Source organism: Falco cherrug, chromosome 1 (assembly GCF_023634085.1).
Source record: "Falco cherrug isolate bFalChe1 chromosome 1, bFalChe1.pri, whole genome shotgun sequence".
NCBI lineage: Eukaryota > Metazoa > Chordata > Aves > Falconiformes > Falconidae > Falco > Falco cherrug.
This window is the reverse complement of record NC_073697.1, coordinates 124,048,770-124,072,907: the sequence shown is the minus strand read 5'-3', so window position 1 is coordinate 124,072,907 and position 24,138 is coordinate 124,048,770. Positions and strand designations below refer to the sequence as shown.

The 24,138-nt window shown below is 53.2% G+C and overlaps 1 protein-coding gene across 6 annotated transcripts; it reads left to right on the top strand.

Moving 5' to 3' along the window:
* The first annotated feature begins 4,606 nt into the window (after positions 1-4,606).
* CACNG5 (calcium voltage-gated channel auxiliary subunit gamma 5) lies at positions 4,607-22,872 on the top strand. Of its 6 annotated transcripts, none has more exons than XM_055699579.1 (8): positions 4,607-4,771; positions 5,736-5,920; positions 10,927-11,263; positions 17,780-18,114; positions 18,865-18,951; positions 19,960-20,100; positions 20,745-20,890; positions 21,292-22,872. In XM_055699579.1, exons 4-8 carry the CDS (start codon positions 17,919-17,921, stop codon positions 21,547-21,549), a joined length of 828 nt encoding a protein of 275 aa, XP_055555554.1. In that variant the 5' UTR covers positions 4,607-4,771; positions 5,736-5,920; positions 10,927-11,263; positions 17,780-17,918; the 3' UTR covers positions 21,550-22,872. The 6 variants fall into 6 exon arrangements, with proteins under 6 accessions (XP_055555554.1, XP_055555548.1, XP_055555564.1 ...); XM_055699573.1 differs by having other exon boundaries at positions 5,736-5,941; XM_055699589.1 differs by lacking the exon at positions 10,927-11,263 and having other exon boundaries at positions 5,736-5,941.
* Positions 22,873-24,138: the final 1,266 nt, after the last annotated feature.

The window sequence follows — 24,138 nt, the reverse complement described above, 5'->3', positions numbered from 1 at the left end:
GCGGTGGGACGTGGGCACTCCATGCCCTTTCAAACCCCCTTCCCTCCGGTGTGGGGCTGCACGAGCCAGGCAGTGGTGCCTGCTGGCCCCGGACCACTGTGGGGCTAAGGGATGCAACCGGCCGAGTGGCTGCATCCTCAGCTTTTATTCATTTCATTTAGTCCCATATGGTTACAGAGGGTATTTTATTTCAAATAAAGGATCCAACTTCCGTTCACACGTGCGCCTTTGTTGTTCTGTGAGTCAGAGCCTCTCGGGGAGGCTGGCTGCGAAAGGCGCTGCACTTTTTTTTCAAGCTTTCGCACAGCATGTGGGTGCAGAGATAAAAATAATGTTGCACCTCTCTTTGCGCTTCCTCCTGAGCAGCAACTCCAGGCGGAGGGATGTGCAGGAGAAACAGCGAACGGAGCTTCAGCTCCAACAGCCCACAGGAGTTAATGCCTCTGATTTAGTCACGGTGCAAGCAGGAGATGAAAACCCTCCCCAGAGAGGAGAGAGCGGCTGGTGTTCTTTGGTGCCATGAGTTTTCCCTCTTTTCCTACTTTCAGTGTTGGAAAGCTAAAAAAAATAATAATGTTGCTGCTGGAATAAGGAGCAGACATCATACGAGCGTGCACTGACTGCTGCCACGTAACAGGACCCGGCTGGAGCAGCCCATCCCAAGGTGGCATCCTGCCAGCACAGGAGCGCTGTGGCTGTGGATCCCAAACCCAGGCCGCTGATGCCAGTTTTGCCACCCGGTGCAAAACCTGTCCCGCAAACACCCTCTCATGGAAAGAGAAAATCTCCATAGTCTCTCTAGCAAGTGGCTCTCAGCATTTGGAAGCCACACGGGGATGGCAGTGGGGCAGCAGCGGGTTCCCCCAAGCGTTGTGCCGGGGCTGCTGCGCATCTCTGCCGTGCTCCGGCATCTCCCCGAGCCTCTCCCCGGCTGCGCTGCCCACAAAACGACAAAAAATAGCAAGTGCCGAGGCAGCTGGCATGGAGCATCCGTCACCTCCCACACAAGTCACAGCAGCTTCGGCACCGCGTCGCCGGTTTGTTGCATCTACCTGCTCTCTCTCCTCTTTCCTCAGGCGAACGCTGCAATTTCTGGCTGGTGCAGACCTTCCCTTCCTGCGCCCAGCCCAGAACGCCTCTTTCAGCCCCAGATACAATTGAAAAATTAAAGATGCCCGTTGTCCGACACCAGACCAGAGCCACACGTGGGCTCGAGGGGTGGCTGCCCGTGGGGCGGCTCATCCCAGCCTGTTTGCTGGGCAGATTTGCTGTCTGAGTAATCAGGCATAGAGCAAATTAGAGGGGGATGGGAGGGGAGGCAAACCTGAGGTTTGCTGTCGGTTCATGGCCCAGGTTGACAGGACCAGGCCTTTTCTTGTATGGTGTCCTGAGTGCCTTCAAGGTGGCTTCTGCTGGAAGGGAAAAGACCAGGGAAAAGGTTCCCTGTATATGTCACCTGCAGGAATTAAACACTTGCAGCTGCAAGGAGACAGGCCCTCAGCACCCCTCTGCACCACTGGCAGCCCAGGGATGCTGCTGTAAGGAATTGCTTCTGGCCTGAGCCATTCTTAAAGCTTCAGTCCCTCCTCACTAATAAGATCTGACTTTGGGTGCATCCCAAAAGCTGCCTGCTCCAGTGCCCGTGATGCTGCATGCTTCCATGGCGGGTGTGAGCGTGGTGTGACAGGCGGCTGCAGCAGCACGGGGCTTGGCAGAGCTGCTCCGGCTGGGGTGGGCTCCAGCCCCACCAGGGCTGGCACAGCTGCAGGGCGTCCTGTGATGTGCAAGATCCCACCCGGCTTCACTCACCCCACATGTGGCTGTGTGGAGGATCCTCCCTCTCGGGGAGGGGAGAGCTCAGCAGGAGGCAGTGAAGAGTGGGGATGTCAAAGGGAAGCAACTCTGGAAGGGCCTGGGATGGCACCAGCTGGGGTTGCATCAAACAACTAACCCAAAGCAGCTGTTGCAGGATTTGGCAAAGCCCTGCCCCCAGTTTTAGAAAATGCTGAGAAGATGCAAAGTGCTAATTGTCCTGCCTGGGACAGCCACGCTGAGCCCCTGGCCTGGAGAAGGGGGTTCTGCTTCGTCTTCACCATCTTTTGCCGTCAGCAAGGAGATGGGTGTGATGGGAAGGAATTATGGATAGCTGCTAATGAGGTAGGAGAGCTTAGCTGTGCTCCTGGGTTTGGGGAGGCATCACTGGTACCCTCTGGCAGCCTGGCCTGGGCATGCCGGTGGGAAATGCTCCCGGTGCACGCACTTCACCGCCTCAGCAGAAGTTGCTGTACGAGACAAGCAGCAACGGAAAATCCATCCGAGTGTTTTAGCCTAAGTACATTTGCATAGAAGCAAGGGGGGAGGGGGAGAGACTGAAGGCCAAAATGTGTATTTCTAATTGATTATACGCATGGCTGCTGGGGGCCTCTTACACTGTAATGGTTAATTATGTCACTGGCAGTACGCGCTGCAGCCTTTATACGTGCTGTATTCAAATAATCCTGCACAGTGCCCAGGCGGCTAATACAGCAGATTGCCTGCCTGGAGAAAAATGAAGGCCTGCTTTGTTTGGGTTTTTTTTAACAATATCGAGAGAAGAAAAATGATGAACAGCCAATTACTGTATTAAAATAATGTACGCTGACAGAACATGATGAACGTCCAGGTCTAACCTGCCTCTTGTAGCTTTTTGACTTTATTGCTGATTCCCTGCTGATTAGCTCCACCCCAGGGAAGCCTCCTCCTCCCTGGGGTTGCGTGGGGCCGGGGGTCCCAGAGGGCATCGCCTTTCGACCACCTTTTTCTACTGCAGAATCCATTCTGCTGACCGCATCCCTGTTCTCTCCTTACTGTCCATCCCCCGATGGATTTGCTGCCTTTGGTTCTTGCTTGAATGCGAACGAGAGGTACTAAATACCTTTGGGGGTTGTTCCGAGAGCTCCAGCTGCAAGGAAGGGTACACTGAAAGGCGCATCCTTGCAACGCCAGCCAGTTTTTCCTTAGGGGGCTGAGAGATGAGCCCAGGAAAACATGCTGAACTCGCTATAATTTAAATATCGCTGTAATTTTGTGCAAAAGAACATGTGCAGAGGTGCAGTCCCTCAAAGACAAATAACCAGTATGCTCTGGCTGCCAGCTGGGGTCCTTCTGGGAGGCAGGTTTTCACCAGCCTGGATCTCACTGAGGCTTCGCTATATTAGACTCCACCGTGTTCTCGGTGGAGAAATGAAAACTTACACATCTGCATCAGCTTCTGTTATTTCTATAAATCAAAATAGAGCTCAACAAGCTGGAGCACATGGCTCCGCTGACTTGAAACAAGCCATCCAACAGACACCTCCTCCACATCTCATATTTCACTTTACTTTGAATTACTCCATTTAGCTTGGCTAACTGAGGGCGCCTCGGGCAGACATGCGGCACGTTTTAGCCAGAGCACTGGGAATTGGTGACCCAGTACTTATTAGAGACTGAATTTATTAGGCTTGTAATTAATAAATTGCTTCTGTTGTTCTCCTGCTGTGTCTTCCCTTGGAGCCACCCTGCTGTCCTGCACTGCTGCTGCTGCTGCTGCCCTGCTCCTGGCTGCAGGGACCCGGCTGGAGGAGTGACCATGGCACATGCAAAGCCCTTGCACAGAATAAGCTCTTGCTGCAGAAACTGCTGTGCAAGCCCGAGCTTCAGGCACTGCGGTGGTGGCGAGCAGCGGTGGTGGTGGCGGCGAGCAGCAGTGAGCAGCGATGGTGGCAGCGAGCTGCGGTGGTGGCCGTGAGCTGCCCTCGGCCCTGCTGCCTGGGCTGGCAGCTCATGAAGCAGGAGTCGCCTGCGTGCTGTGTGACCCTTTTCTTGTCCTTCCCGCTGTATCCAAGGAAGTGTCCCATTGCTGGACGCTCTGATGGAGCTGTGTCCTTATTCTTGGCTCTGCTGCTAATTTTCTATGTGTCTTGGCTGAATCACTCCGTCTGGCGGTGGTTTCCAGAGCCCAGAGCATCTGCCCCTGTGTCCCTCTCTCCTTTAGCCCTGGCTTTCTCCCTGCCCTGGTCCCAGCTCTGCCAAGCTGGCTCTCTCCAGCACTCTGGCTCGCTGCCCTCCAATCCTCCCCGGTGTCTGCTGTGTCCTTAGCTGGGGATTCGTTTGACACTGGTGGCCAGAGCCAGTTTTCCCTTCCCCAGATCTCAAAAGAGTCATGACCCAGGAGCGCAACTCCCCCGACCAGTCCCACTGCAGAGGGGGCTGTGATTTTACAGGTGGGGGGTTCAGAGGAGCTGGGGGTGCGTGGAGGGGAGGATGCACAAGAGGGGCAGTGCTGGCTCCCACCCCTGCCCTGGTGTTAAACTGGAGCCACCAGCCACAGCTGAGGGACTGGGAAGCAGGGAGAAGGGAAGGGAGGGGACCAGAGGAAAAAAGGGGGAAGCAGAGGGAAAGTGGGGGAATAAAGGGAAAGGGTGAAAGGGGAGGGAGGTATGGAGAAAGGAGGGACAGAGGGAAGTAAGGGGGGCGGGGGAGGGAGGGAGTAGGGGTGGCTGGAGAGAGAGGGAGGGAGGGAAGAGGGAGGGAAGAAGGGGAGGATGGAGAAAGGGAAGGACGGATGAAGGGAAGGAGGGATGAAGGAGGGAGGGAAAGGGGGCACGGAGGGAGGGAGCGGTGGGCTGTCCCCGCCGGCGCCATGTGATGCCCTCTCCTCCCCGGGCTCCCCGGCCCTCCCCGGCGCGGCGCGGAGCATCCCCGGGGCCGACGGGCGCGTCCCGCCGCCGGAGCAGCGCCCGCGGGGCCGGTGAGCGCGGGGGGCGGCGGGGGGGCCGGCCACCCTCGGTGTGCGGGCGGGGCAGGGGGCACCGTCCTGCGGGGGGTGCCGGGGGGGCGAACCGGGTGTGACACCCTCAAAGTTTAAAGCCGGGGCGGGGGGCGAGCCGGGAGGTGCCGCCCGCGCGCGGAGGGGCAGCGTTTGGGGCGCGTGTTCCTGTGCTCTCCCGGCCCCCCTCGGGGTCGGGGTCGGAGCCGGCCGTGCCCTCGGTAGCTCCGGGAGGGCAGCGGTGCGGGCAGCGTCTCCAGCCCGGCCCCGCAGCCCCGGCTCCGAAACCGCGGCTCCGCAGCCCCAGCGCGGCCCCGAGCCCCCCACCCCGTGCTCCGCAGCTGCCCCGGCCCCGCAGCCGCCACAGCCCCTCAGCCCGTCCCTGCTCCGCAGCCTCAGCCCTGTCCTTGCCCCGCAGCCCCCCCAGCTCCGCACCCCCCCCAGCCCCGCAGCCGAAGCGGGCGCGGGGGGCGCATCCTGCCCGGCCGGAGGGCGCGGGTCCCCGCAGCGCCCAGCGCTCCCGCTCCCGGGGCTGCCCCCGCCCGGCTGCGCAGGCACCGGGGGTCCCGGGCGGTCCCTGGGCGCATCCCCGCCTGCGCCCCCCGACCTCGGGGCGTGTGTGCGCCCGGGGCCGGAGACCTGCGGGCGGCAGGGGCTGGAGGCGCTCCGGGGCGTGAGGGGGTGGCGGATTCAGGTGAGGCCAGCTGCGAAAAACCTGACCCGGTTAAGTGAAGTAACGTGGGGGTGGGAAACGAGCAGGCGGGTGGGGGGACATGGCACCTGCCTTCGCTTCTCCACATGCTCCTGACTGCGACCCTGCCAGAGGGGGTGAGAGGCGGGCGCTCCCGCGGCCAGGGCAGGGGGCTGGCGCAGCCCTGGGCCGCTGATTAATTGCTCGGCATTTTGTACAACTTCATCAGCCCCTGACGCGAGATGCTTTTTGCAGCTTTTAGGGTTGGGTCTTCCAGGCACGAAGCAGCAGGAGGCTCCTGGGTGGTGTCCACGGAGCAGGTCTAACCTGCAGCACCAGTGTCCCTGCCACTGTCCCCACCACTGTCCCCACCGTGTCCCTCACACCCCACGACCCCCCGCAGGGGAGAGGGCAGCAAAGAGGGGGCCTCGCCGGAGCTGGTAGGTGGCCGCATGGTGCAGGTGAGTCTTTGGGAGGGGCAGCAAGGGCGTCGCGTTCGCTGAAAATAGCCCTGCTTCAGCAGGAGCAGCCGAGAGCAGTATTCCGGCTAAAAAGGATCTTCCCGCGGAGTGTTGTGCAGTAGCAGGGTGCCAGTGGCGTGATCCGGGCAGGCAGCTTTGCTGGAGGAGCGTTCCCACGTTTCCATCACGGCTGCCCTTTGGTTTCACAAGTGCCACGTGTCCGGGCTCCCTTCAGAGGCTCATCTGCTGCTGAATTTTGGGGGCACCACTTCAGTCTGTCACATCGTGACCTGTGTAAAAAGCCAAAGGGCAGGAGAGCAGCTCTCAGCAGCCCGTCCTGCTGCCATCACGGCTCCCCTGTGGCTGCCCCACGTGGCATCCCGGGGACAGAAATGCTTCTGTGTGTTTATTTCTCCAGTCCCTCGCTGCGTTATTGTGGCTGTTGAATATATTCATTGAGCTGAATGAATCCCCACCTGGCAGCATCCATACCGCAGCATTTGCAGCTTCAGCTTCCTTTATGGAGAGGGAAGGGAATATAAAATGCAAAAGGGAAATAATGCACAAGCCTGCAGAGGCTTCAACAGTACCGGCAAGCTGTGAGCTGTGCAAGTGTACGGCTGGAGCGAGCACTGGGAGCTTTTCCTAAGTCAGCCGGGGAAGATTTAAAGCCCTGGTTTTAAGGTGGCATTTTTAAAATAACTAGGTGATGGGGGCTAGGTCAAAAGTTGTCTGGGAGTCTTAATCTCACTGAAATTAAAGGGCGTTTGGGTTCTAGGTGTGTTCTAGAAAGAGGATTTGGAGTCAGTCACACAGATTTTATTGCTGTATAGCCACAAGTTTCTGATGTTTATAGTAAAATATTTACTGGGAAAAGAACTTGTCAAAGGATGACACTGCTGCACCATGAGGCTGAGAAAATGGGCTGTTAGCGTTGAGTGGAGTTTGTGTCTGGTCCCTGTGGAAGACGGGACTTACAGCTTTTCCTTTATTATGAGGAGGGTATCATTGCTCATTAGTGAAAAAACCTCGTTAGAGTGATTCTCACGGCTGCGCTGAGGGGGGATTAGCTGAGCAGCGTGGCAGATGGCATCCACTGACCCAAGACAACTTGCAGATAATTCATTTTCCCACTCGCTGCCCGTCAGTGCTGCTGGGCGACATCCCCACCTGCAGGGAGCAGAGGCTCAGGGCTGCCAGGGCAGGACCTTGTGCACCCTCAAAGCCCTTCAGGTGGGCACCCCGCAGCTCTGGCTTCTCCTCGGGAGGCATCAAACCCTCGGCTACAAATAGATGTCCCTTCTCCCTGTGGCAGCTTTGCCTGGGACTCTCTCTGCTTGCTCAGAGAGGTGTGGTGGGTTATGTTTGGCAGAGGTGGGATGGGAGCAGGGTCCCAGCCAGGCATCCGTGTCCCACCACCTTCTCCAGCCCACAGGAGAGCAGGGCTGCGGGCATGGCGGGTGGAAACCTCCCCTTCTGCAGCAGTCGGAAAGTTGGGTGTAGGTAGGAGGAGAGTCTCTGTGTGGGTTTGGTTGTTAAAAATTCAGCAGCAGAGGTGGATACCGTAATGCCAAGCCTAGGTGAGATGTTCCAACCATTGCTTAGACATGTCCAGGTAGGAAGAGTTTTCCAGTCCTCCCTTTCTCAAGACAGAGTTGCTCCCTGGGTACCACATCGCAAGGAAAAGCTGAGCTGGCTGGCTGTAAGAGTTAGTACTTCAGGGACTGAGACACAGTACATCACAGGAGAAAATTTTTTAACTCTTTGGGAAATACCGAGGGGATGCTCAGGTCAGACACCACAGACTGTACCAAAGCCAGGTGAGAGGCACCGATGTGAGGGCTCATGGCCGGTGCTGGCACAAGGTGGGATGGCAAATCCTGGAGCATTCTCTATCCACTCTCACGGAGGGATGGACCGTAACATCCTGCTGGTCTCCCAGCTGAAGGTGCGACTCAAAGCCAGTTATCAGACAGCACTTCCCAGAACCGCAACAGGGTCTGGGTGAAGCTGTGGTGGGACTGGTGACTGCTCTGCCTTCGCCTCCTGCGGCCGTGCCTTTTACCTGAGCAAGGGTGGGTGCCATCGCTTCCTACAGGAACAGAAAGCTTTGCCTTTGGCATTGCCAAAATACCTGACCCAAGCTGGGGCTCTGCTTTTATTTCTTGCCAACCCCAGCTTCCCTTGTGCCAGATTTTCCCCAGTTCCTGCCACCATGGTGGCTGAGCGGTGGTGGCTCCTGGGGGCTCTTGGGGGGATGCTCAGAGTGCACTGACTTTGTATTCGATAGAAAATAATCCCCTCCTGGATGCCTTTGGGAGAGCCTGGAAGCTGCAGACAGCCAGAAGCAACACAGCAAACCCCACCTAGAAATCCGGGTGGTTTGGAAAGTTGTGTTAAACCCTTCTGATGCTGGAGTTGCTGCTTGGGAAGCTGCACATCCCTCCCAAAGCACAGAGGTGGGCTACAGGCAGGAAAGAAACTGGGACAAAACTGCCCTTTTCTGTACAGTGACAGAAGGAAAGCGGGGAGAGCTGAAGAGGAAAGCAATGTCAGTGTTGTGTGTCAACTGTTTGACAGTTCTTACGGTAAAATATCTTACAGACTGCACGGAGAAGAAAATAGGAGGTCATTGTATGGGTGGCCGGAGGGGCACTGCTGGGTGGGTGCGCAGGAATGAGCACATGGCGATGCAAAGGGACAGTGGGAGTAGGGGTGGGGTGTAGGTAAGGACCAGATACACGCAGCCGGAGCGTTTCACCTGGTAATAGGTGCTGGCCTGGGGGAAGGATGGAGAAAGGGCGAGACCAAGCCTGTTCCCCGCCCGTTCCCAGGACGTGGCAGTGCTTCCCATGCTGAGCAGGGCAGGCTGATGTCCTCCTGGGGCCATGCTGGGCTTGGTACCGAGCAGAGCTCCTCTGGCTGGGTCACACTGCCTGTGGTGGTCTCAGGCTGCTCCATGTCCTGCCTCATTTGTCTTACCCTGTCTGCCGGGACATTTTACCATTAACTCCTGGAACTGGCAATGAATCTTGCTAAAATCTGGGTGGTACTAAGTTTAGTATCTCCAGTGCTGTAGAAACGCTTATTATGTACTTTAATATTCCTGACTATTAAACCCAACAAGCTGCACAAAGCAAAGACCATCTCCATGTGAGGATGGGATGAAACTTCTGAGGCTGCTCAGCATCAAACCTGGAGAGCTCGTGCACGACGACACCACCACCGGCATCTGAGCAGCTGCGTCCCAAACCGCTTAAGCAAAGGGATGGAGCAGCCGTTGTGTTTGGGAACCGGGTTGAATGGCAGCCCCAAATGGCACTTGGGTTATTGAGCTGTTTGCCTGAGGTGCGGACGGTACAGCCTTTGTCTGCTTCCTTTATGCCATTGTTTCAGTACTCGGAGGCTCTGTGGTAAAGTGGATTTCTAAGCGAGGAAAGGGGAAGGAAGGGGGAAGGCAATCTCCTGGATAACAAGGCATCTGCTTTACGCTGGCAATTGTGTTTAATCCCACCGAGGCGACGGAGGTCTGGGTGGCTGTGACCGCTGCATGCAGCCTGCCCAACGTGCCGCTTGTCTGCAGCCTTCAGCGTTCAGAGATGCCAATGGCACTCGGGGGAATTCTTGCTTTCTTCATTTATCACACTGAAAGTGTTCATAAAAGCACTCCAGCTGCCAGCGCTGGTGAGAAGAGCTGCAGCGGCAGGGGAAGAGCTGTGGCGGGCTGCCCTGCCTCCACGGCACAGGTACCCGGGGCTCGCCTCACCCCAGCGCTGGCACGGGGGAGGTGGGAGAGTTTTAATTAGCTCTTGATGCTATTTTTAACCCCCCCAGCACTGCTTAATTTAGCTCAAGCTGTCATTCACTGAGCGTTAAGGGGAAAAGAAGGAAAGGAGGGTGTTGGCCCCTCTCTGCTGAGCAGCCTGGTGGGAGCAGCCTCATCTCCTGCAACCTGGGCTGGTAACAGAGTCTTTTCTTAGACCTCTGTAGCAGGAAAAGCTTATAGCCCAGAGAAATTTAATGTGCTGGCGTTCGTAATACATGGTTCTTGCAGGGCTTATGGTGCATTTGTGCGTTCTCTTCATACCCACTTCAGTTTAAAACAACATAAATACCTTATGGAAAAGGTGCCCGAGATCTTCAACCACGCTGTGACCTGCCTTGCTCCTGGAAGGACACAGAGAGCTTGTGCAAGGAAAAGGCTTATTCGCCTCTCTTTAATATACAAAGCCATTGCAGGATTTCTTGCCAGCTTAAATGACACATCGAAGTGAACAAGAACCAGCTGTTAAAGATTTACAGCTCCACTAGATCAGCCCAGCCTTGATCCTGGTGTGAAGTGGCTGCTTGCACCTGAGCCAGCTGCTCTCCTCCAGCCATTGTTGGAGGTTACATTGCCTTTACTTATCCCTGCTGCTGGCTGTGCTGGGGCTCCCTCCGCTCACCTTGGCTGGAGCAGAGGGAAGCACTACACCGAAGCCAAAAGAGGGTCACTAGATCATCGGGTTACTGGAGTTTATGTATTTAGGATATAAAGTACAACCTGTAACACGCAGCATGCAGAGGTCAGTGGGCAAGCACTGCTCTGCACTGCACACAGCGACGAGATTTCTGCAGCTCTTACAGCGAAATCCCCAGCTGGTTTGCTTTGCAGCACCAGGCAGTCCCCCTTTTATTCTGCTTTTGTAGCTCTTTGTAGGGTATGGAAACCAGCAGCTGACTGCGAGCACTCTGACACGCTGCAAGTAGGTGAACGTTGTATGTCAGCTTTGATATGCAGAGGGTGAGAGGGCGCTGGGAAGGGCTCTGCAAAGGAAAGGGCTCAGCTATTGTTAGTGATGGAAACTTTGAGTGTGTATATACATAGTTCAGACCTGGAGAACTGGACCTGGGTGCATATAGGCGATATTGCAAGCCCAGAGCTTTAGCTCCTCCTTCCCTCGTGAGGAATGCACTTGGAGTAACGCTTTCCTACAAAACCACAGGGTAGGAGCTGCTGGCACGTGGATACAGAGACCTGCCTGCCACCCACCTGTCCCCGTGTCCCAGCGTCGTGCATCCCTCATGTGAGACGGCTGGAGGTGGAGAGTTGAGGCAGTGCCCTCTCCTACAGCCCGGGAGGTCTCCCCCGCCCGCTGCCAAAGCCACCCCACTCCCAGCTCCTCCCAGTGCTGCCCAGTAGCCCAAGCACCCATCCAGGACCCTCCTCGCTGTGCCACGTGCTTCACAGTCGGGCTGCCAGAACCTGAGCTTCCCACCTTCACAGCCAACATCGCAGGCTTTCCACTTGCCAAAGCATCGCCTCAGCTGGGGTTAAAAGAGGTAAGAGCCTTAAAGGCCAAGGAGAAAGGAGGCACGTGGGTGGGATGTGCTCTCTGAGAGGTTTGGGGGGGGAATATTTGTGGATCCAGAAAGACCATGTGAGCGAACACTAGCAGTGCGCACACAGCTGTACGCCGCGCCAGCAGCGTGTGAGCCGGGACTAGGGGGGCTGTTCGGTAGATGATTTTATTTGTTGAAAGTTGCTGGCATCACCCGAAGCCATTAGTGGGAGTGAGCTGGAGCAGAGCCATCACCCTGGCCAGCACAGCGGTGTGGGCACGGCAGGGGCAGTCCATGCAGGGAAGTGTCTGCTTAGAGGGCTGGGATGGGGAAATAAATCTCAGTTGCTGCTCCTTTGACCTTGGGAATATCATCTGATCTCCTGGTCTTTGGTGCTGGAGCGGAAGGTTCCAGCTCAATCGGTAACAACCATCCTTGCAAACCCAGCACAGGCAAAAAGGGCAGATTTTGAGCAGCCTGGAGCAAAAAGGCTGGTGCGTGGTGAAGAAGGAGAGGGAAGCTGGGGGTCAGCCTGGGGGGTTCGCTGGGCAGGCTGTGGGTTCGGCAGGAAAATACGGCACTGCCTATGCAGCATTTCCTTCACTCTTATGCTGCCGTGAAAGGATTTTTGATCAAGCTTAAAAAGAACTTGGATAAGAAATGCAACATGGGAAGTGCTAGGGAAAAGGGAAATATCTCAGAAAAATGATGGAAGTCAAGTTTAAGAGAAAAACCCCAAGTAATCCCACTCGTAAAATCAGTGGTGAGCATTACAGTGTGTGGCAGTCACACATTGTTTCTTCTGATTATTTTTCAGCTGCTCCTTGTGTCTGATGACAAGCAAAAAATTAATAGGTTTATGATTGCTGTGGCTCAATGTAGGTTTAAATAACTCATAACCAGCCTTTTTAATTATTTAATTTTTTTTTAATAAGAAACCACCTCTCTGGAGAGCCTGTGAGCCCAGTGTGCTTGACTGAGTCGATGCTGCTGTGTCTATCGGGCTGTAATGGCAGTGCTGCGCGCGGGGCTGGCCGTGCAGCACGCTGTTAGCAGCCGAGGGGAAGCTTTCAAGTCCAGTATTGATCCTTTTGAAGTTTATGGCTGCTCGTAGTGGCAGTTACTAGTGCTTGTTCAAACTGCCATGAGATGGACTGCTTCATTTCTTAATATCAGCCTTAACCTCCTCCGCATCAAAAAGATTTATTTCTGTACTTAATTTTTCCAATACATAATTTCTCTCCCAGAAATCTAGCTGACATTTCTATATGGCACTAATGCAGCTCTGTAAAGCTGCCATATATATTTCTGTCTTCCCGTGTACCACGGGAGGTGGCGGGTGCCAGCAGCCCAGGAGAGGGCTCCTGGGAATCCTACAGACCAGTCCAGCCCACATCCCCTTGGACCATTTCCTTCCCAGTGTACCCAGCAGGAGATGCTGCTTTTCCCTGGAGCCATCCCTGCTCCCCTTTGGCTGTTACATGGAAGCAGAGCCGTCTGGTGTTTCTCTTCTGCCTGCGGTACACCTTTTCCAGGCTTCAGGAGGGACTGTTGCTTCCCAAGAGGTAATTCCAAACCCAAAACTATCTTTCCCAGTCGCCCAGTTTTCCAGGTCAGGTTTGTGGATCTGCTTCTCCTGCGTCCCCAGATGGAGCAGCAGGCTCTGCCCAAACCACCTCCTCTTCCTCTCTGCTGAGCTGCATACGCCCAGCTGTGACTAAAGCCACCTCCCACTGGTAGAACCCTCCCTGCAAACCGACAGAGCATCGGTTCGAGGCAGCTGGATGCAGCTGCACCTTGCACTCGCTGTTCTAGGACCAGAGCATTTGCACCCGTACGCTCGGTGGGAACCGCTATGCCATTTTGCCACCACCTTTCCGTTCCATTGGGGTTATTAAAGGCCAGATTCGGCTTTTCTGGGTTTGCCCAGGAGGGAGCCAAGGTGCTGTTGCACTGTCTGAAGGAGGGTGATGATGCGGCGGTGGCCTCGTCCAGCTCCCCCGGCGTGGTCCTGCCTGCCCGAGTGATGCCAGTGCTGAGAAGTTTAGCTCTGAAAGAGCCACTCTCCTTGACCTATTTATTTTGCCCACATTTGTGGCCTGCATTGTGTCCGGAGGAAGAGACTCTGCTGCCTGGAGGCCCTTTATTTTTAGCCAGCCCAATTTTCTTGTCTCAGCTTAGTGGGAGCTGGTCCTTTCAGCTCAGCTCCATCACAGCTCACTCTCTCCTGCGTTTGCCGACTTACCCAATTCCCTGATGCTCTTTGTATGGATCGCTCACTCAGTGGGTTCCCCACCCCCCTTCCACCAGGCATTGTTCTTTCTTTACGTTCTGCCCAGCCTCTCCCACTGCCCCAGGTCCACAGCTTAACCTCTGCTTTCCCCCTGCCCTTGGCTTGCAGCAGGGACCATGCTTTCACAAGCACAGAGGCAGGTCGCCAGGCTTGTCCTGGATCCCAGCATCCCTCCACAAACAAAATCTTCCCTCCCGTCTGCTCCAATAGCTTTGGCAGTGCTTCCCCTCCTCACAAATGTCAGGAAATTGGAAATGATGCTCTAGCCACATAAAAATCAATAGCTGCCTCCTTGGCCTGGCTTGGCCCTGCTCTTTCCACCTTTACCCAGGGCAGGAGGGAGCTTTGTTTTCTGCTGAACTCGGAGCCGTGATTTATTGACGTGACCCATCCTGTCTGGGCAGCTGACCAGCAATATATTTATTTTTCTTAGCCCATCCATGTAGCCCAGAGTGGTGGCTTGTGCTGGGGGTTAGGTCACGGAGAGGTGGGCTCAGAAATCTGGACCAGGATAATATTTTGTTTTTGTGACCATGGAGCAATAGGTAAGGACTTCTCTCACACCTAGACCTGGGTGAACTGCATTAGGAACAACGCCAATATTCATCTCATGTTCTGAAGGGGTCAGTCCCAGCAAGGGCCATGTGCTGTTTCTATCAGAAGCTATGGCTCCAAGACAAAAAGAAATTCATTATGAGGACTGCAGATTACATTGCAGACTGCCTTTATTATTCCCTGGACTACTACCAGAAGGCACAGTGTGATTGAAGGAGCCGGAACAGTTCTAAGGTCCTATTTCTTGGAAATCTTTGGGGCTAGATTCATTTAATTTAAAATACAGCTACTGTTGGAAACCAAACAGCATCACCTTTTCAGCTGTAAGAAGCATAACACAATCGGTAAAGGTTACTGGGGACTAAAGCCTTGCTGAAAATCAAGCCAGCTCCTGTTTGTGTCCTTGAAAAATCTTTCTTTTGGGAGCCCGGCTAATTGTCCAGGCATTGGACATGGGGGAAGGTCTGTTCTGAGTGGCTGCTCCGCACCATCCCTGCCTCCTGTTCCCCATCACATCGGGCTCGATTTTATGTGCCAGCAAGGCAGTAATAGGTATCACTGTCTATTGCATCCGTGATTACATGGAAATTGAAGTGTGAGAGAGAAAAGAAATGAGGCAATTGAGAGGCATGACTGACGCCTGACCCCTCTCCCTGCTGCTAGCATCACCCCAATGACCAATATAAATGATGCCAAATAGGTATATTTTCCAGTGCCTGGTATTGATGGACAACAAATCACAGGAAATACTCGGCGATTTCCCCCTGAGTGGCTTTATCTGGACCTTCACGTACTCCCTACTTTGATTTTTGGCTCCTTATTAGCGAAAAATATGCAGGGAGGATGGTTGTTGATGATACATGAGCCAAGAATAGATTCCAGCTCCTCGTACCATTTTGGCACCAAAATGCCAAGAGGGATGAGACACCCTGTAGTAAACACTGCTCATTTTGTGGCAGCAACTAGAAAATAGGGCTCTGACTGAGTTAGGGAGAAGAATGGATGAGCCAGAGGATCTGTGCTTTGCCTGGTCATATTGTTGGATCAAATGGGACCTGTAACGAGATGGGAAATGGTGTATTCCCATCCAGTGAAGGGGTAAAGCGGTGTCCTAACATCTACAGCTCTGTGCCGGTCGCTCCTGTTGACAGGAAGGTTGTCCTCAGGCCACCAAGGTGCAGGGCTACCTCTGCAGGACGTGCTTCTCTGCCCCATAGCTACCAGTTTCTTCTTTAGCTGCTGCCTCCTAATTCCACAGGAAAAAGCAAAGCTGAGCATCTCCTCTGCGCATCTTGCTCCTCGGACCCCTGGCAGGGAGGTTTTCCTCCTGGGAAATGTCCCGATTTTCTTGAGCTGAGGGAAACATTAAATAAGGGCATTAAAAATGAGGCTCGTTAGCAGAGCCAAAGGTGGAAAGCTTGCAGTAGCATGAGCTGGAGCATTTGCTTGGGCTGTCTGTAAGCAACAGCACGCCCCGTAGGTTGGTACCTTCTGGGAAATGTCTCGGTGTGAACATAGGAAGAGCCAAATCCTTAACTTCATGTGGAAGAGAATTGTCAGAGCTGTTGCAGTGTGAGGGTGCAAGTACATCTGCTTCCTACCAAGATGTACTTGTCTGCTTTGGACTCAGGGTGGGACATGGTAATAAAAGTCTCTCTCTCCCTTTCTCTCTTTCACTGAAACTCCTGCAGCAGCATTCCCTGCTTTTCTCTCTTACTGCTGCCCAGAGCAGCGAGCTGGAGGTACAGGCAGGCCTTGGGTGTTGCCTCTGTGCAGTAAATGCAGTTATTTGGACTCCACAGTAACCGCAAGTTTCCTTCACATCAGTCTGGTATGAAATTTGCTGCAGGATCAGCCCAGGGCCGGGCTGCCAGGGAGCTTGGTGCCGTGCGTTTGCCATGGATGTGCCAGGGACGGACACTGCAAGAGCACGGAGTTCCCTGGGAGCTCGGCAGCAGGACATAACGATCAGCATCGTCTGCACCTATTAATCATGAGGGAACTATGGCAGAGCGTTATCTTCGGAGGCTTTCCAGTGTAAAAGTGCAAGCTGTGAGGACTTTTGGCATCTCTGAGAGTCACTGCAAGCAAGCAAGCATTAATATATTTGCATCAGAGGTGCAAGGAATGAAGCCCCCCCGCGAGGCTGCTCACCCACCCAGATGTGTGGGAACAGCCAGGCTTGGTCTCCCGGCCCAGGCAGGAGCCACATCTCCAGATCCAGTCGCTAAAACCCACCACCTTCGCTGCAGGGATACAGCAAGGAGACGTCTCTGCCACCTGCCATGACAGCACATGCCGGCCGTGAGTGCAGGCGTGGTGGGGCTCTTCCAAAGCTGGCACCTGGGGAGATGCACGACGCACCTGCCCCGGCGCCATTGCCTACCCACTGTTATTTTGGGAACTGGTGTTCCAAGTGCAGCGTGTGGCTGGGAGGATTCTGCCCTCCTTCCCGAGCTTGCTCTGCCCCCAGCCCTCTTCCGTTTGTCGCCCCTCGAACCTTCCCGCAGTGTGAATGGGGCCCGTGTCATTTTGAAGACAGCCCGAGGAAGATGCATCCTGCTGCTACTGTGTTAAATTTGGTAGCTTTTGTTGTCTAGCTGGATTTAGTCTTTTTTACCTTATTGTTTGCACTGCTAACAACAGCAAATTGTGCCTTGGAAAATATACATGACATGGCACTTATCCGTGATTCATACTGCCTTTATGAAAGCAGTCAATAGTGCTATCTGCCTTGTTCCCACTCCCCAGAAGACTGTCTCTTGTGTGTATCTTTTCCTTCTTGCTCTTATTCCTCTAATCTTTCATTTCTGTGGCTTTTTTCCTCCTCATATTAATTGCACTTTTTCTCCGCTGCGCCAAGAACTCTTCTTTCTGGTGACATTTTATCACTCTGCAGGGCACCATGAGAACTGCTAAATTCCACAAATTAGCAAAAAAAGAAGAGAAGGAAAGGGGAAAAAATATTCTATCCATAAGCGACATGGGGACAAGGGAAGATTTTTTGCCTCCTCCTCTCATGTTTGCCCAGGGCCTGACCGCAGCTCCCTGCCCCCACCTGGAACAAGCTGGGTTTGGAGCGGTTCAGTCTGTGCGTTCGGCCGATACCGGCACCACCAGCTCTGACCCAGCAAGTGCAATAACAAGCAAAAAAAAGGCAAACTATTGCATCGTGCTGCTCTGCTTGGAGGCGTTTGGTGATGCCATTCAGCGTGCAGAAGTGTAGCGTGATTTTTGCAAAATTGGGATCTTGATCCCCCAATGAGTAAATCTACACCCGGGAAGAGGAAAAATGGCAGTACTGGGGGGCGGGGTGATGGCCGGAGCTGCTTGGGAGTGGGTTTTGGTCCGGCAGCTAAAAGTATCCTTGCTGATCTGCTGATGTGGTCTCCATGAGCCTCAGCAGGCTCCTGTGCTGCGGTTTGGCTACGTCCTTGGGGTGACAAGCGCCAGGTTTGGCTGGAGCAGCAGGAATTCACCTGCAGCAAATAAACCGGGAGCGGATGAGCTGCTCCTGGCCAGCCCACCCCGTGCCGCTGCTGCCCCAGGAGCGGGGCTCCAGCCCGTTCCCGAGCCCTGGGCCGGCGCGGGGCAGCAGTCGGGTGGGATTTGGTTCAAACTCTCCATCTGTCAGGGCTGGCTGTGATTGTTTTAATGGCTTATTTCAGCTCGACGTATAGAAGCAATTAAGGGCAGAGGGCAAAGCTTTGACACATCCATTCCCCTGTGAAGCGGTAGACGTGCCGACGGCCGCATCCCCTCCGCTGGCAGCCGTGCCCCCCGCCTCGGCCCCCCGCGCTGCCGGGAATGAGCGCCTGCGGCAGGAGGGCGCTGACCCTGCTCAGCAGCGTGTTCGCCGTCTGCGGCCTCGGCCTCTTGGGCATCTCCGTCAGCACCGACTACTGGCTCTACCTGGAGGAGGGCATCGTCCAGCCCCAGAACCAGACGGCGGAGATCAAACTGTCGCTGCACTCGGGGCTCTGGAGGGTCTGCTTTCTGGCAGGTACGGCCTCCCTCCCAAAAACACCCCCTGCTCAGGTGATGCTCACTGCGTGGCAGCATCGTATTGTGGGAAAGGGATGGGGAAAATAGGAGTTTTAAAGGTTCTGCCCATCTTTGCTTCCAAACTCAGGCACAACCTTTGGCAAGTAACACTATCACCCCACGACTGGCTTTAATAGCCAGATGGGTAAATGTGCCTTTGCTTGCAGGCTTTGGGTGAGTTTGCTGCTGCCGTGCCAGACCCTGCTGCCTCCCATCCCACTCCTATGCCTTGGGCAGCAGCTCAAAACATTCCTTTTTGTCCCTGAAAAATTTAGATTCATGTCAGCTGGACCGTTCCCTCCCTCTGCGCCAAGTTTGATGAAGCAACTTGGCTGCAGGGACGGAGTTGAATAAAACCCAAGGGAATGGGAATCTCAAAGTGACTAATCTGAAATGTCATCAAGTTTCAACCACCGCTTTGAAAAAGTCAGGGGACTGAGGAGCTCTCATACCGCCCCTGGGGTGACCTTAAACTCTCTGGCCACAGGGTTCATGGTTTTGTATACAAGGGAATCCTTGTGCGCAAGAGATGGTAGTTAAGAGATGCCTTTCTTCAGTCCCAAACACCGACAGCCGAGATGGAAGCAGCATTAAAAAGCAGGACTGTTTCTATGCATGCACCAAAATTAATTTTAAAGCCATCCTCTCCCCCACCAAAAACAATCAGATGAACACACTGCGGGTGCGACTCGGTCTGTGTCTGCTGCAGGTGAAGAGCGTGGCCGGTGCTTCACTATCGAATACGTCATGCCCATGAACATCCAGCTGACGTCTGAATCCACAGTCAATGTCCTCAGTAAGTGGTTCGGTGGGGTCTTACCCTCTGCATCCTGCAGAGCACCGAGGGGTCACGGGATCTCCCCAAGAAATGCTCTTTGTGTCCTTGCTGAAGAAGCTCCTAGTTCCTCGACAGTGCTACCGTGCAAGGGTGCAACTACATCTTTTACTGTGAGAGTTACCTAGTGCACTCCTAACCATTTGGGGACATCCCTTTCTGACGGCAGGATGCTCACAGAGGCTCTGAGCTGTACCATTTCTCGTCACTGCCTATGCAGCACTGATTATAAAGTTGACTGAAAAAATACTGGGTTAAAAACTACAGGCATTCTTTGTTTCTTTTATGTGGCATTTGGTTTTGAACCTTCATGGTGCTCTTCACTTATGGTTTTAGACTTTTTACCATGGTTGTAAAGACTGTAATTTGGGTTTCGGTAAGGCTTCTGTGAGGAGCAGGGGGTTGGAGTCAGTGATCCTTATGGGTCCCTTTCAACTTGAGATATTCTCTGATTCTATGAGTCTATGTTTATGGAAGTGTTTGGCTTTATAGTGTCCTCTCCATAATTTGCAGCTGTATTTATTCTGTAGCAGTCAATTGTACACATTACACAGTGGGATGAATGAAGGATGGAGCGCCGCAGCTCACACGATGAATTCTGCAGCCCTTTCTGGTTTAATAAATAAGTGTTCCACAAACAGTTTTGCAGTGAAGCCAGAGAAAAGCGCATGTTCCAATGTTTTTTTCCTATGTAACGCTTCCCACAGAAACTCTCAGAAATGCAGTCAGTCCTTGGCAGGCATTCCCACAGCCGAGTCACATCCCTACTCAGCTCCTTAGCAAAGAGGGGAACCCCTGGCAGGGGCTGGGGAGCATCGCAGAGGCACCCACACTAACCAGGAGCGAGGGAGGACACAGGGTGGTCAGAGAGCAGAAGGGCTGGAGCCATCTCACCCCACCAAGCCCACCTCTTGTGCTGTGGGGGGAGGGCTGACCCGTTCTCACTCTCCTCTGCTCCTCTCCCACCAGAGATGATCCGCTCTGCCACCCCCTTCCCTCTGGTCAGCCTTTTCTTCATGTTCATCGGCTTCATCCTGAGCAACATTGGCCACATTCGGCCTCACAGGACCATCCTCGCCTTCGTCTCGGGGATATTCTTCATCCTGTCAGGTGAGTTTTGCTAGCCAGATTTTCTCCTGGAAATCCTTGAGGGTGGAACACTTTTGCTTTTGCAGCTGCTGGAGCTCTCCTAAGCCGCTGGGGTGGCTCCTTGGGGGATCATCACCCACAGGGGCTCCCGGCTCAGCCCCGCAGCCTGCTCGGGCTTTGCAGGATGGAAAATCACCCAGAGCAGCACTCGCCGCTGGCGGTGGCAGGGAGATGGAGATGCAGGGCCAAGCGCACACCAGCCCTGCAGGAGCAGGTGCCGGGGGAGAGGACATCTCTCACAGCACCTCCGTCACAGGAGAGACCTGAAACTTTGAACTGCTCAGCTGGGAGGCTTCTACATGAGACAAGTGCACGTTTTATTCATGGTGTTGTGCTGGTGTTAAAGAAACAGCAGTGGTGGCCGAGCTTTGGAGCCAGCTCCTACCCAGTGCACATGGACCTGCTTGAGCAGGTATCAGTTTGGCTGAAATGAGGAGTGCCCTGGGTTAGCCCGGCAGGAAAGCAGCTCCTTTCCCCAGGGATTTCAAGCACATTTCCACAGTTTCACCCTTTCACCCCCAAGCCAGGTCTTAAAGGAAGGTGCTTCTTCAGCGGCTTCATCCCTGAAGCGTTTCCTACTGTCCTTTTCCTTGGTTTCTCTCCAGGTCTGTCCTTGGTGGTGGGGCTGGTGCTCTACATATCCAGCATTAACGATGAGATGCTGAACAGGACCAAGGACTCGGAAACGTTCTTCAATTACAAATACGGATGGTCATTTGCCTTCTCTGCCATCTCGTTCCTTCTGACGGAGGTACCAGTAGCTCTCACATCTCATGCTCCTGGGGCGGGGGGCATTGGGGCTGGTAGGAAGAAAAGGACGCAGACGGGGTTTAAGGGCAGGCTATGAGGGCAGGTGGGTAATGGATAGTATGGTGGGAGACATACAGTGGGGACAGACCCCAGGCCTGGAACTCTGATGGGGCGTTTGATCATAATTTGATGCCAAGTGTGACAGGAGGAGACGTGGTTGCGCCATGTTATTTATTGCACAGATCCAAGGCACAGGGCAGGGAAGGGGCTGCCCTGAGAAGCTCTTGTGTATCGTCAGCACAGCACAAAAAAAGCACATTAAATCTTTTTTCTCTTTTGCTGTTGGCGGAGAAGGCAGCCACTAGCAGGGTGAGTGTCAGGCCGTGTCTCTCTCCCCTGCAGAGCGCCGGGGTGATGTCTGTTTACCTGTTCATGAAGCGGTACACGGCCGAGGACATCTACCGACCTCACCCCGGCTTCTACCGGCCCCGTCTGAGCAACTGCTCGGACTACTCGGGGCAGTTCCTGCACCCGGACGCGTGGGCGCGGGGACGCAGCCCTTCGGATATCTCCAGCGAGGCGTCCCTGCAGATGAACAGTAACTACCCGGCCCTGCTCAAGTGCCCCGACTACGACCAGATGTCCTCGTCCCCCTGTTGAGCCCCGCCACCCCCGTGCCCAGGGTGGCCACATCCTCACTACGTTTGTAGGGGGTTTTTTTGGTTTTGGTTTTTTTTTTTAGGCCACTCTTTCAGGGCAATAGGACATAAAAATAACCAGAGAAATTGGTTATATAACCAGTAATGTAACCTAAAGAATTGGGATATTTTCCTTTCTTGGTTTTAGGGTTGTTTTTTTTATTCTTCCCTGCATAACTAAAAATCTCTCCAAAGTCCTCTTATTTCAGCTCATCCCGCTGAGCAAGCAGCAGTTCCGCCTGGGGGATAAATCCAGGGCTGGACTCGACAGCAGAAAAAAGAAAATAGAGTAGAACTAAGGAAAAAAAAAAAGTTTACTTTTTGGTTTAGGTAGGCTGCAAAAGTTTGTGCATTTGACGGTCATTTCATTATAGATTTACTGGCAGATTCACTGGCCTCAGCGCAAGCAGGCATAGAAGATTTCCAAGAAATAACCATCATTAGAAAAACATAAATTTTTTCTTGATTCAGTATTTGGTGATTGATATCTCTCACTGCTGGATTTCACTTTTAACCAGGCTGTAATGGGAAATAGCCATCTTTCTCAACTGTACCTCAGCCGGTCTCCCTATGGCCACTGGCGAACTGTTGTTAAACATCCCGCGGTAGGATGGAGGTGCTACAGCCCTGGGGTGTACGGGCTCTTGAGGGGGCTCAGGCACCTCCTTTTCCTCCGTCACCCCATAGACTGGAGGTCTGAGGAGCAACTGGGAGAATTTCAGTGCAGCGTTGAGTGGAAAACTACCTAAAACCTTCCCATAGGAAACATTAGGTGCAGGATTTAGGGGAAATTATAGCCGGAATTGCAAGTTATTTCAGTGAAAGGCAAGATCCCAAACCGATGTAAAGCGATGTAGCACTGTAGCGAGTCCACTGTAGCAAAGTCGTTGGCTTACATTTCATTTTGGCAAGAAAATGCTATTTTAGCTGCTTTTTCTGTGCATGTATAAATCTTATTTTGAGATTTTTAAGTTTTGAAATTTCATATGATGCCTTGGCATTTTGGTCTTAGACAGATGCTGGGGTGAAAGCATCACTCTGATTGACAACGGAGGGCAGGGAAGGAAAAGGCAGTGCTCCCTCGTGCACCCCTGTGCAAGCCACCAGCTTGTCACCTCGCAGGAGGAAGAGCTTTGTCCAAACTTTATTTCTATTCTTGTTATTTTACACCTTTCTGAAGACTACCTTTCTGCAAAACAAAACCCTGTAGGGATCCTTGGTATAGTTTAGCTTGTTTTGTCTTACTGTAATTAAAAGAAATCCAATATAAGCACTTTTAAACTCATTTGTAGCATACTGTGTAATGAATGGTTCACCTCTTTGTTGTAATTTAATATTTATTAGTTAATATTTATTATTTATTATTAAATATGTATAAATTACTCCAAAGTAAGGTCCAAATTGTGGTGCAGCACCACTATTTGCATCGACTGTGATGCCCATCCCGTGGGACCTCAGCGCAGGCACACATCCAGCCACCTCTTGAACAATTATTTCCTCTCCAGTTCCTTTGGATAAGCAGGTAACATATATCTAGTATCTATCTAGTGTCACTGACTCCTGATTTGCTAAGTTGTAAAACCAGGGCATCTTTTGGTAGACACAGTTTGATTTACCTTTAGTTTTTCTATTACCCTCAAGCATCTCTGTTCTCATTTTATAACCCAGTTTGTGCATGCTACATGATGGGTTCGCTGCTGGGAAGGTTCAAGCGTTAAAGCCCAGCCCAGCCCCACCATCCAGCGACAAAGTTTGCTGGTCCTCATCTGTTTGCCCCAGCCAGATAAACCATCAGTTTTCCACTGGGATCTCTATGTTTGATGTGAATTAGGCTCCAAGAAAGTGCTGGAGTTCACAAGTGATGATGACCTTGCCTTTCCCAGAGCCAGGTCTAGTTTTCTAGGCTTAGTGTAAGTGGCTTCTGGTGGCTCAAAGACACAACTCAAAGTTACCTCTGTGTCTCCCCCTTGATGGATTCTTTATATTCTCAGTCCTTCTTGGAAGGGAGACCTCCAGGATCACCAAAATCGCTGGTGCTCAGAGGAGCGAGGGCTGTCCCACACGGCCACATTCCTCCACACTGGGGAGTCATTTAGTGTGGTTAATCCTCTGCAGCATCATGAGACATCCCTGTCCCCAAGTGGAATTTTCCTTTGTACTGATTAAATACAGAATTATTCATTTTATAAATTAAAACGTCTGCCTACATAAGCAGAAGATGTGGAAAAAAACCTTCATGCCTTCTTCAAGGCCCCAAAAGGTTTAGCAGAGTCCAGAGGCGAATTAGAAAAGTAATTATTTTAATTCATTGGAGAGATTGTCATCATGTGGCTGCATTTATGAGCCCGGGAGTTCGCACATTCACCCAGTGAGCACAAGCCCTTGTAATCACAGGACTGACGAACAAAATCTGTCACATTAATTGTTTGCTGTTTTTTCAGCAAACGCCGGTTCGGGGCAGGATTGTGGTGTGCGGTGAAGCGCCAGCAGCGGCGGTTGTGCCGCCGGGTGGTGTTACTGTACCTTGCACAGCAGCAGCTCTTGGCCTGGA

Bases quoted from the DNA above. Each gene is read 5' to 3' on its own strand.
- CACNG5 (XM_055699579.1), top strand. From the start codon at position 17,919: ATGAGCGCCTGCGGCAGGAGGGCGCTGACCCTGCTCAGCAGCGTGTTC. The intron at 18,115-18,864 runs GTACGGCCTCCC...TGTCTGCTGCAG, and splicing joins GAGGGTCTGCTTTCTGGCAG to GTGAAGAGCGTGGCCGGTGC. The intron at 20,101-20,744 runs GTGAGTTTTGCT...GTTTCTCTCCAG, and splicing joins GATATTCTTCATCCTGTCAG to GTCTGTCCTTGGTGGTGGGG.